The sequence below is a fragment of the Hesperophylax consimilis genome, chromosome 24, assembly GCF_061612785.1.
Source record: "Hesperophylax consimilis isolate HC1 chromosome 24, BYU_Hcon_1.0, whole genome shotgun sequence".
NCBI classification, from domain to species: domain Eukaryota; kingdom Metazoa; phylum Arthropoda; class Insecta; order Trichoptera; family Limnephilidae; genus Hesperophylax; species Hesperophylax consimilis.
The window spans coordinates 19,172,771-19,186,414 of NC_142859.1; the positions used below are offsets into that span (position 1 = coordinate 19,172,771).

Genomic DNA, 13,644 nt, shown 5'->3' on the forward strand with positions numbered 1-13,644 from the left:
TTGATAATTTTCCATACAAAAAAAGAGGCAAAGACAAATGATTAATGTTCTCGCGCGATTTACGGTTATGTTCAAGGTGTTGCCATTTTTTTGACGATTTAGGCCCATTGTCCACACAGTCGTCTTTTGTAGGATGCATGTAACCTACAAATGAAGATAGGCGTATTTTGCATATTTGTTATGTCCACGCTGCTTCATGCAATAGTCAGTCACGTTACAAAACGTCTCAGTTTTCTTTCAACTAGCATCGAGAAAGCACGTCTTTTGTTGTGAAAATGTCAAGTGACGATGATGAAGTGATTAAAGCATACAATTTTATTATTTTCAAACAGGCGAAGAAAGTACTGGATTCATCCATGCATCGAAAGAAATATAAATCGCAGATTGTTTGTTGCTGCCAGAGAGTTATCAGAAGATGATTCTGTATTTCAATCATTTTACCGAATGACTAAACATACGTACCAAAATTTAGTCTCTACTGTTGGATCACTGATACAAAATAAAATACTGCAATGCGGTCGGTCGAGTAGTGACATGTTGCCGCGCGCACCGCATTACGAACGCATGACGAGCGGCTGACGTGACGTTGCCGCTTCGTGGACACAGATTTCATTGTTTCTATGCAAGATGCAAGCATTCATCTTGTAATCGTCAATTGACGAAAGCGTGCGTATGACGTGCGGTTACGTGGACAATGGGCCTTAGTGGAAAGCGTCTCAAAATATAATTTTTTCTCCGTTGGCAACTATTGAATATAAGAAATCCTGAAAATGAAAATAATGATCGCTTAAAGACTTTTCACATATGTAGTTCCCGATGAAGTTTTAATAAGGCATGAAAAGAAAACATCATATAAAACGAATATTAGACTCAGCAACGATCAGGGACAATACGCTCTCCTACGCAGATCGCTATTGCAAGCACGCTCAATGCCGATTAGAGCCCATACAGACCTAAGTCACCTGATCAAGTCAGTGCCATCGAGTAACGACAGAGAGACTAACAGAGTGATAAGACTATTTTAATTAGTGAAGTTTATTTAGCAACTTTGTAATTTGAATAAATTCGCTTTTTGTATCTTAAAAGTCACCTGCCCAAACGATGACAGTAAAAAAACACATAATAAAATTTGACACCGATAATAAATGGTAAATTTTTAGTGAAAATGTGCTTAGGGAGTGGGTTTTTGGGTTGAAAGCAATAAATTAAGTTTATTTTGCACCCTAACCATAATATCTTGCTTCATTCGTCTTCTGGTTGGTCATAAACCAGACGTGACACGGGTAAACGGTTAGTTCTAGATTGCGATCTGTTCTATTTATTCTATTCTGCCTACAGTTTATTTTAATTTATTTGTTTGACTTGAAGGTAATTCAAAATAGCCAACGAATTGCGACGGCAGGTGCTTGGGTACCTATGGACTAATCGCACAGTTTTATAATTGCTCCTTCAAACCATAACAGTCATATAAGGCCTGTATCTCAGTTGTTAAGCTCGCTAACTGGGTACGTGAATCCTTTCTAAAATTTGAGCATTCTAGTTCGGCCGCTAATCCTTGCTAGGCTTGCTTACTTTTAGACGCCGCGACGCTGGTATTGATACATGTCAAATTTGAAAATTACGTAAATAACTTATTCTTATGCAAATTGCCTATCTTTATCAGTGTGGACTTCGACGATTCATCGAGCGATGAGTAATATTATATATACTATATGATAAATGATGATATTTAATCAGTTATACTATGGCATCCCCAAGGGGTATTGTGAGGCTGAAGGTAGTAGGGAGGTGAAGTGGAAAGTACCTGGCTATTCTGATTTGGTCCCAAACATGGCTAAAGCCATTTTAAGCAACGTGCCAATACTTAATGTTGGTCTTACACCAGAGTGATACTGAGAGTATCATCCACTCTGGAATGAGCCGCAAATATACCTTATTTTTTTTAAATGATTTAATCGTAAAATAACACACTTATAAAATAAAATTTACTTGTGCACGTCGGGATTTGAACGCATGACCTCCTGATTGCCACTCGAGGGCCTTACCATCGACCAGGAGGAGGTATAATTATAAAAGTTTACTCGGACGATAATAACATAATAATGTATATTTTCACAATTTTGAAGAGTGGTCGTAGTATTTAATAAAACCATCATTTAGATTTGTAACGTTTTTTTTAAATTGCATTATTCTTGTTTTAGTCGATAATTATTACTATATATTTTTTTCTCCCAGTAAAAAATCACACGTTTTCTTTATCCTCCAAATACCCGGGGAGTTGGCAAAAAGAATATAGCCCCAATCGACATGACACTTCAAGACATTTAGCCTCAACTTACATAGACACCAAATAACTTAACGTTTCTTTGGGCCCTGTAGTGCCGCTCGGGGAATTCCTCCGACACTGCTGCGACAAGTTACAAGTTCTTGTTGGGGTCGCTGTTCAGGATCTTGACTTCACTCTCCTGACAGAGCAATCCGGCGTGGTGAGTCACCAGATTCCAAGGAAGTATGACTGGAGTAAGTCTTCAATAATAACTCCAGCTCTCGAATAGTGGTCTTTATTTTAACAATAAAAAAGACCCGTAGGGCAGCTCATGTAAGGTGAGCCCAATATTGCTATCTCTCTCCGCGGTTTTATAACCCACATGTAAGTGAAAACCTGGCAGCTCCGCCGTTTTGCCAAAACGACCGCCCAAGACGGATGGTAACAAGAGAAGAACGATTAAAATCCGTGGCAATACGAAATTGCCCCGGCAATCGCTAACACAAAAATAAATGTTGCCACACCCATAGGGTGACAAGCACCAATATTAATATTTCAGTACCTGAAATCTTAACATATTCCCGCCCCAAAACGAGTATTAAGGAATAGTCGTTTTTCATAAAATAATGTAGGAAGAGATTGCAACATTGGTACTCAGAATTTACCCAACAGGTTCACATACAAAAATAAACAATATTCAATACATGGATATCAAAATAATAACAAAAAACTTATAACAACGTATATAACCCTATGTCAGACTTGACATTAAAAAATAAAAGTCTAATAACGTAGAAACTTCTGGTGCGCTGCACCCACTTATGAGAAAATATCTTATCACTTGGCACTGTTGAGCCTGACGGCATTTTGATTCACACATAACATCACTTTTAGTGTTGTAATTTGTTCTTAATCCAGGTTGGAGGAAGGATCCTCCATGGGAAGTAGACAGAGCTGTGTCACGGCTCTTTTGGTGACACCTCTGGCCGTCCTCAAGGAGACGACGCGGATGCGTCCGTCTTGACCAGGGTGGATCTCCGTCACTCGCGCCATCCTCCAGTACTGCGGAGGTAGTTGGTTGTCTTTGATGATGACCATGTCACCAGGCTGTAAACTGCGTTGACGTCCTTCTTGCCATTTGACTCGGTTCTGCAATTCTGCTAGGTATTCCCGGCTCCATCTGTGCCAAAAAGATTGAACAACGGTAGACATCTTTTGGTAAATATTAAGCCTGTTTGTAGGCAGATGATGGATATCAAGCTCAGGCAATGCTAACAGGTTGTCGCCAATAAGGAAGTGTGAAGGAGTGAGTGCGTTTAAATCATTTGGATCTGATGATAATGGAGTCAGAGGACGGGAATTTAAACAAGCCTCAATCTGTATTAGTATGGTATTCATGCCTTCGTATGTCAAAACAGTTGACCGCATTGCCTTTTTTAAATGTAACTTAGTCATTTTAACTGCACTTTCCCAAAGTCCACCGTGATGCGGTGAGCGGGGAGGCAAGAAACTCCAGCTAATATTCTGCTGGGCTAAAAAATTATGGATTTCCTTATCAGATGCCTTCAAAAAATCAAATAGTTCAGTAAGTTCCCTATAACTTCCTGTAAAGTTAGTTCCATTATCACTAAAGAGTCGTGAGGGTTTACCCCTCCTAGCTATAAATCTTTTCAATGCATTCATAAATGCCATTGAAGTTAAATTAGTCACTAATTCTAGGTGAATTGCCTTCGTTGAAAAACAAATAAATAAACATATGTAAGATTTTACACTCTTGGCATTTCTGGTTAAACCAGACTTAATTAAAATTGGACCTGCATAATCTATGCCGGTTACATAAAATGGTCTTTGGATTCGGAATCGGTCAGCAGGAAGGTCACCCATGAGCTGGCGACACTCGCGCGGACGGACTCGGAAACATACAATACATTTATGCAGTGCTCGCTTTACTGCGTTTTTACCAAATATTGGCCAAAACCGTAAACGCAGTAATGCGAGCAGAGCATTACATCCTAAATGCAAATTCTCATAATGCAGATGGGTTATTATTAAGTCAGTCAACTTATGATTTTGTGGTAACAAAATTGGATGTTTTTGAGAGACCGAGGTAATATCAGATTGTGATAGTCGACCTCCAACACACAATAACCCATCCTGCATAAAAGGATTTAGTGCCTTTACCTTGCTCCGCCTAGATACAAATCTTCCATCACTCAAAGAGGCTATTTCATCACGAAATGCGAATCGCTGAGCGTTCAAAATCATTACATGCATGGCATGTTCCAGTTCGATTACAGAAAGCTCGTCGACCCGCATCGGTTTTCGTTTAGAACAGTTATGTATGAAACGTAACATATAAGCAACTACGCGCCTCAGTCGTCTTAATGAAGAATAATTATTAAATATTTCCCAATCGACAGGACTACTAGTAACCAAAACTATCCTCGCCGTTTCTGGCAACTCCGTGGGAGTATCAAATGTAGTAAATGAAACGTCATTACCTAGCTGGTGCAGACAACGTATTGATAAATAAGGCGAAGGAGCCAAACCATATGTCACCGTGTTTAGCGTATAATGTTTCAAACAATCCTCCGCATCCCTTTTCCATAATATACGTTGGTAATTTCTGTGTTCCGGGTTGATATTAATTTGGCGGTACATCTTTGCAATATCTGCGGTGACTGCATATTGATGTTTTCTGAAAAATACCAAGTGACAAAATATATCATTTTGAATGGTGGGCCCAATCATTAGAGCGCGATTCAAAGAAATCCCTCGAGCGGGTTTAGCCGACCCGTCAAAAACAACACGAATTTTAGTAGTTGTGCTTGCTTCTTTAAATACAGCGTGATGTGGTAAATAATAAGTAATTTCATCGCGTTTTGGAGGTTCACATTCAGTCATGTGACCTAACGCAAGATACTCATCAATAAATTCCGAGTATTGTTCCTTTAAACTAGGTTGTCTTAAGAATTTCCTTCCCATTGACGCTAATCTACCTTTAGCAATACTAAATGAATCTCCTAATTGAGATAGGTTAGATTTAAACGGTAAGTTGACTACAAATCTACCGTTTGCATCGCGTTTATGCGTGCCTTCGAAAATCCTTTCACATTCACTATCTTCCAGAGAGTGATGCTTACTATTTTCGGTTTCTTCAACCTTCCAAAACCTTTCTATTTGGTTCTGCAAAGAATTTAATGAAATATGACAAACTTTAACTGGCCTCGTATTATGACGACTCTGTACAGCTCCTGATATTATCCAGCCTAGCTCCGTTCGATGCAATGTAGGTTTACCCTTTCCTAACTGTATCTGATCCGTACGAAGCACCTGCCAGAAAACCTCTGCTCCGATCAGCATATCAATAGAAGCTGGCTGGTAAAACTGCGGATCAGCTAACCGGACCCCGTCTGGAATGTTCAACATTTTTGGGTTAATCACGGTCTGTGGAAGATTGCAAGAAATCTCATCTAATACCAAACAAGATATTTCATCCGCGTATTGAGAACATAATGATTTAAATTTAATGTCAACTGTTTCCTTTACATGAATTAAATTATTATGCAAACCTGAAACAGGTATGTTCAATTTTGTACAATGCAAATTTAATCTCTTACAAGTATCCTTTGTAATAAAATTAGACATTGAACCTGAATCCAAAAGTGCGCGTATTTTGTGTGTTCCACCGTACGCGTCTTCTATTTTTACTATTACGGTAGATAGTAAAATTTCTCGCCCGTTCATGTCGCTATGACACGCTAAATTCACTGGTGCCTCCGACTGACCCTTGCCAGTTGAAGTACCCGCTTGTACATTATCAGTATTGATATGTAACAGAGTGTGATGTTTTCGATCACAAACACTGCATTTTTCCTTCCACCTGCACACCTTTGAAGGGTGCCCCGGCTTTAGGCAGTTATAACATAAATTGCTCTCTGAAACGAACTTTCTTCGTGCCGCTGGTGCTTTGTTAACAAATATTTTACAAGAATAAATGAAATGGCTGTCATTACACAGCATACAATTGACGTTGCTTGACGCTAACGTAACCTTGTTCGTAGAATTCCTTTCCTTAAAATTAAAAAACTTTGGTTTTGTTGCAACTGGTTCCGCTTTCTGTTGCATTCCATCATTATCACCTTGGATAGTTTCCAGGATCTGCGACCTTTGTGAAATAAAATTGCTAAACTGCTCGAACGTAGGATAAATTTTATCGCACTCCATGGATTCCCACAGGCTACGCGTGTGATTATCTAACTTTGAGGTTAGAATATGTATAATTAATGTGTCCCAATGTTCTGTTGGAAGCTTTAAATTATGTAACGCTCTCAAATGAATGTTTGCTTGATCAATTAAATTTCGCAATTCATGATGATTCTGTCGTTTTAACGGTGTAACATTAAATAAGAAATTCAGATGTCTATTTGCAATAAGTCTGACATTTTCGTATCTTGAAATAAGCATCGTCCAGGCTGCAGTATAATTATCCCCGGTTATTTCTAGAGAACTAATCAAATCAAGTGCGTCTCCGGACACATAACTAATAAGGTAATGAAATTTCTGAACATGATTTAATTTACTGTTATCATGAATTAGGGCAATGAACGAGTTTTTAAAAGTCAACCATTTATGACTATAACCTGAAAAAATTGGTATTGATATTGGTGGTAAATTCACAGATGTATTCGGGACATTTTCAATCTTCTTAAATTTTGATAATATTTCCTGTCCTAATGCAATTAAATTAAAATATGTACCTTCAAAATTATCCCTCGCGTCATGATCTTCTGATTTATTCAATAAATCAATCTCCAGCTGAATTTTGGAGAATTCCATCAGAGAAGGTTTGATGGCATCTAATCTCGACGACAATACGCTGGGCCTAATATCATTTTCGTTGCTTAAATAGGTTTCAAATCTCGTTAATGAACCTTTCAACACCCCGCGCTGTTTAACCAACTTGTCGAGTTCCATTTTTTAGAAACGAATAACACAATAACCTGATTTAAAACTTAATACACAACTCGAAACGGCAGTTTGACGTTTTGACGTGAATAAAATAATACTATGGATTATAAAGAAACCGATCAAAATACTATGGCATGCAAATTGCAAAGACAAAGTTTGCAAACGCGTGGCTAGATATGTAGGTAAGGCAAAGCAAAGTTATTCGGCAGAATACAACAATAAAAATTATTATCACCAACAATTTTATGCTATTTTGAAAGCATCTGATTATGAACACCCGAATATAATTCGATATAATCAATACGAAATAATGTGGCATCTACACAGATTTTTAGCTTTTTTAAATGGAATTTGAAAGGACAATGAAAGGAAGGCTACAACCTGATTTGCTGTGCATGCGAGCGTCGTGATGAGGCTCGCTTGATCAATCCAATGATGGTGATGAGGACGCCGACTGGACCACTCCCGATGATGATGAGGCCCGACTGGACCACTCCAAATAATGATCTTCCGTCTCAAATGGATCAATCCAAATAATAATCATCCGGCTCTTGAATGACCAATGTTCAGGATCTTGACTTCACTCTCCTGACAGAGCAATCCGGCGTGGTGAGTCACCAGATTCCAAGGAAGTATGACTGGAGTAACTCTTCAATAATAACTCCAGCTCTCGAATAATGGTCTTTATTTTAACAATAAAAAAGACCCGTAGGGCAGCTCATGTAAGGTGAGCCCAATATTGCTATCTCTCTCCGCGGTTTTATTAACCACATGTAAGTGAAAACCTGGCAGCTCCGCCGTTTTGCCAAAACGACCGCCCAAGACGGATGGTAACAAGAGAAGAACGATTAAAATCCGTGGCAATACGAAATTGCCCCGGCAATCGCTAACACAAAAATAAATGTTGCCACACCCATAGGGTGACAAGCACCAATATTAATATTTCAGTACCTGAAATCTTAACAGTCGCCATATCGTTTCTGCGTAGGTACTGTAATATGGAGTGACTTCTGATCGAGGGGCGACTTTGATCATCGCGGCTATTTACATAATCGCTACCACTACATTTAAATTATGGGGCAATATGAATACAGTGAAACGTCGAAAATAAGTGTCAAATTAGTTGGTTTCTAATTATATTTAAATATATTACCTAGTGGTTTCATGGTGAAGTTGTTTTTTTTTGATATCTTCGGACAGAGAAAAATTTTTATAAATTATTTAAAGTTTATAATCATTTTTACTGTACAGTATATCAGGGTCCATCGATATACAGGTGCCCGGGGGTAAATTGACTTAGGGGGGGTGATTCTACATGATAGTATAAGTAAAAAAGGCTTATAACTTTTTTCGTAATTCTCGCGTTTTAAGGTAGTTTTTAGGTTTAAAAGTTGAATTGTTTGCATGGGTAAATAATTATTCTTTTATATAAAAATATTTTTTATTGGATTTTTTTTTACTTCTACCATCATGTAGAATCACCTCCCGAAGTTAGCGCACTTTACCTCCGGACACCCTGTATATAACTACTTAAATATTGGGATTGGCGTATCATTGTAATAAGCTTATAAAAATGGTATCATCAAAATCGCCCCACTTCAAAATGTGACTTCGATCTCACAGTTTTTTTTTACTTTCCATACAGATAAACATTTTTTTCAAACACATATTTCGATACTCAAAACATGTGCAATAAATGACTTAAAATTTTCCGGAAAAAATGATTTATTTTTTAAAGTTCTTTTGATTCAAAGTCGAAAATTGACCAAAGTCACCGCATTTTACGATACTTGTTACCCCTTCGGATACAAACTTCAGAATCTCCGCCCTGGACCACTTTTTATCTCGGACTTTGGGTTGAATGCCACCGAGACTTTAAACGCTGTATCTTGTGCTTGTGGCAATATCGAAAATTTGTTATCTGCAGTGAAAAAGATAACGTAAATTTTGGTTTTTCATGTAGGTAGGTTCCTAAAAAAGTTTTTAAAAAATGTTGAAACTTATATATTTTTAACATAAACAAATTTCATAGCTTAAAAGAATTAAACTGTTTATTAAAATTAGCATACAAAAAATGTACATAATAAACAATGGGTATGCACGTAATCTTAACCGTCGCAAAATATCCCAAAAGTCAACGTTAACCCTTAAAGGGCTGACAGGCCAACTCATGACAGACCAAAATATCCCAATATAAAGTTAGTTTTCGAGATATTGGCACTTTTACTAATTTTTTGAAAATCGAACTTCGATTGGTTTTTTGAGTGCGACAGTTACAAAGTATGAAGGACGTACCCTGAAATATTGTGTAGCAGTTGATTTCAATACACTTAAAAGAAATTTGCACTTGAGGAAAATGAGAAACCTTACACTAAACGTGTAAAAAGGTGGATAATAAAAGAAAAATCGATGTATCTGTAAATTTATTTTTATTTTCATTAATTACTCATTCAATAACATCAGTCCTTAAATTTTACTTTTCATAATCCTTGTTCTTACCAACTAAGACAAAATGTCAAGCCCACGCATACTCAATTTCTATCCACCTTTTTATATACCTAGTGGTTTTTTATACTTACTTTCTTCTCAGTTATCCATAAAAGTAAGTATAAAAAACCACTAAATATATAAAAAGGTGGATAGAAAATTTTTACCGATTTATAACAAGTTTCTCTTAAATTCTTTAAGGCGATGCACTACGTCGTGTAGTATTTTAAATCGAGCCGCTATCAATAACAACCCTTACGTAGATGGCGATAAGGTTTAAATTCCCGCTTAACATCATCCGCCTGTTTTGATTTATGCAAGAAAAAAACATGGCCAAAAAGTGCCTTTTTATTTTATTTTGTGGATGTTCAGGCATAAATATTTATTTTTTTCAGATAATTTTATAAATAACTTAATTTTCCAAATTATACAATAAAATAATAAGTGAAAATGGGTTCGTAAATAGGAGATTTTGAACTTTAAAGAAGTTTTCATAGGCCTTATACATTTTTTTCTGGGCTTATAAAATGCCTTATCTAAAAAAATACTCGATTATTTCAAAAGCCAAGATATATTCTACTCGCAGTATTTAATTAAAGCATCTGAAACATTTCTAGGCGACCAAATTTTCAAACCAAAAATACATTTTTTTCATTACTACGTATGAAATCCCCTTAAGTTTTTAAGTTCCTAAAAGGAAATTATTTTTGAAGATAATATCTATACATTTGTTATACAGAAAAGTTAACTACATAAAATTTCTTCGATAGAAAAAGAATCGATAAGTAAGCTCCGAAAATTATTAAAAACACATTTAATCTGTTGTTTAATATGTTATTGGCATAAAAAATCAGTGTATCTTTAAATGCAACTAAAGCATTTGTCGAAAGATTTTTGCTCTATTTAAAACGAGTCGTGTTTTATTAAATATTTTCACCGTGTGGCAGCTTTATTGGACTACTTTTTTATCACCACCATGCATTTTTGTTTAATTGAATAAAAAATAAAAAAATACATGGAATTCTACATTGATAAAAAATTCTGCCATTTAAAGTTTGCTTCTGTCCTAGGATGAGTGTTAAAATAACGAAATCGGCCCAAATCTCGGTTTGTAAAAACGGAGTGAAAGTCCAAATCGTTCGCAATAATTGCGCTTAATTCTTAATTAATGTTTTTAATTATCATTAATTTATTTCACAACACGAGGAAGCAGATGGCAGTCCGGAAAGGAACCGCGAACCTTTCTTAACAAATAACTGTTAATTTAGCACTGGACCAATGTTCATACTATTTTAATGAATTACAGAGCACTCCGCGTCATCAACGAGCTTAACAAGGTAGTTTATTTTGATTTTATGTTCCTTCGAGTTTCGTTGTAAAACCTTTAATTGCCAGAACTGTTGCAGTCAGTGAGTTACATTAATGGTTACAGTCGTAATCTGAGGTAACATTGCCAAAGCAGAACGCCTTTCATAATTTAAGCGAAGGGGTGAACCTTTTGCATTTTTTATTTTTTAGATTTTCAATCGACATTTTCTTCTGTACCCTTTCCTAGCGTACGTAATGCTTGCAGTGGTCTTTAATTACTTCAAATGGTAGGTACTTGCTCAAGTACTGTGCTATTTAGGGAGTGATTGTGTAATTCATGACCAATCTTTTTTTCTCACAATTATTACGGACTGCACTTTGTGGCGGGAAAATTACAGAAACGGACTGCGCCTAGCGAGGAATAAAGAGTTTTGTCTATGATTATTTGTATCATCAGACATTGTAGTGTGCTTTACAACTGGACTTTAAAAGGACTGTGAATAAAGAGTTTTGTCTATGCTTATATGTATCACCAGTCATTGTAGTGTATTTTACAACTGGACTTAAAAAGGATTGTGAATAAAGAGTTTTGTCTTTGCTTATATGTATCACCAGTCATTGTAGTGTGTTTTACAACTGGACTTTAAAAGGATTGTGAATAAAGAGTTTTGTCTTTTCTTTTATGTATCACCAGTCATTGTAGTGTGTTTTACAACTGGACTTTAAATAAAGACTGTGAGTAAAGAGTTTTGTCTATACTTATATTTATCACCAGTCATTGTAGTGTGCTTTACAACTGGACTTTTAAATGACTGACGCAAGGATCAAATCATTTTCATTTGTGTTAAAACGTTTTCCACTAAATTATCCTTGAAAATTTGCGTAAAGCAATGTATAGAAATTTTTCGTTAAAAAATCAAATAATATGGCAATATGGGACAATAATCATATTCCTAATTTTGTAAGCTTTTGTAATTGGAATGCTCACGTACATAATAACCTGTTTCAATATTTTGTTGATATTTATTGAATTAAAAATTATAATTATTCATAAATATTCGTGTACACGTGTTCCGACATCGTTACGATATGTTCGTAATTTATTTAAAGTTTATCTGGAACCATCTTAATTCATCCGTAAGGCCTACAATCCCGTTTTAAACCGGATTACAAATAATTTGAAGAGGTTCTTAATAAATTAGCAATATTCATTTTTCATCAGATTGCTAAAATTTGCTTTCAAAAATGTACGAGATTATTTGTAATACTTGAGCCTTTCTCGCACCCCGTTCGATATCAATTATAATAAAATATTGTTAATATGTTACGGTTCCGATTTGGCAAAGGTGCAAACACGCGTCATTAAATTTTTAATACCTTTATGACGCGTCAACGGTACAAAAATGATTTCAGGCGATATAAGACTCTAATAACGGGGGTTTGATCGACGCTAATATTTTAATTATTTTTGATGAACGTATTACTAAATTCTTAAATGTCTCTAGAGGGATCCGCATAGATGTAAGTTATTTATATTTAAGATTAATAAAAACAGGACCTTACATTTAAAATATTTTAGGTAAACGATAATCTAGACGATAGATTTTAATAATAAATTCATCAGATATAATTAAAATAAACCCCACGGAAAGATCGATTTTCTAGGCCTGCTATGGAAAGTCGACTTTATTTTCATTCAATAGGCCGGGCCGCCCGCCAAATATTGTTATTACATGACTTCAACACTTACGGCGATAAGATTCCCACGTTTTTAGATTTGATAAGGAAAATTCAACCGTAAGTTTGTCCAATACACTGGGGCCGCGAATCGCTTATTTTTGTGCACGGCTTCTTCACTTACGTCCTTAAGATTGTAGATTTATTTGAGGGAATTGTCTCTGAAGCGAAATCAGATTATTAAAATGCAGCATTATCGCACCGTGCAGTAAAATGAATTCAAAGCAATAAATTATTATCAAACTTTGACTAATTCTTTGAAAACTTGCGTCTCTCTTGTTGTAAAGCGTATTGATTCTTTGAGAATAGTAGGTATTTGTGTGTTACAAGACCATCGCATCTGATTCTGACTATTATTGGTTCAACCATAGAGATCTAAATTAATAGACTTGCCCTAACATGAAATTTGGGTATCATTTGGACTAGCTGGAGGTAAACCACGTGACCATTTTTTTTGGCACCAGAAGGTTTCGGAAATTCTTTGAATAAACTATGAAATCAGTCGTACATTGACCACCGAAGATCATACATTGTAATTATCAGACCACGCGCAGAAAAGTAAAGTTTGCTAAAGTTACGCAAATATTTGTAGCGCTGTCCGTTGTGGGACTTTTCTGTGCAGAATCTGAATGTTAGTTCTGAAACGAACCGCCTGACGTAGTGATGCTAAAATTGAGTGAGTTGGGTAAATTATAACACATTTGTAAAACTTACTAAATAGTGTAAAAATATATTAAATTTTGGAAACAAGGCAGAACTTTTGTTTACCCGATTCGGAATATTCTCGTATAGTTAAGATTTTTACGCAGACAGTAATTTGGCGCCATTTAAAAAAAGCACTAGTAATTCGTAAGCAGTTTTTTCGAAGATCATGG

General features: G+C 36.0%; 1 protein-coding gene across 1 annotated transcript; it reads right to left on the reverse strand.

Annotated features, from left to right (window-relative positions):
* Positions 1-2,545: 2,545 nt before the first annotated feature.
* On the reverse strand, positions 2,546-8,142 carry LOC149412022 (uncharacterized). The gene is made up of 2 exons (XM_089646416.1): positions 7,027-8,142; positions 2,546-5,679 (listed from the first exon to the last, which is right to left on the reverse strand). Exons 1-2 carry the CDS (start codon positions 7,241-7,243, stop codon positions 3,176-3,178), a joined length of 2,721 nt encoding a protein of 906 aa, XP_089502542.1. The 5' UTR covers positions 7,244-8,142; the 3' UTR covers positions 2,546-3,175.
* Between the last annotated feature and the right edge of the window lie 5,502 nt (positions 8,143-13,644).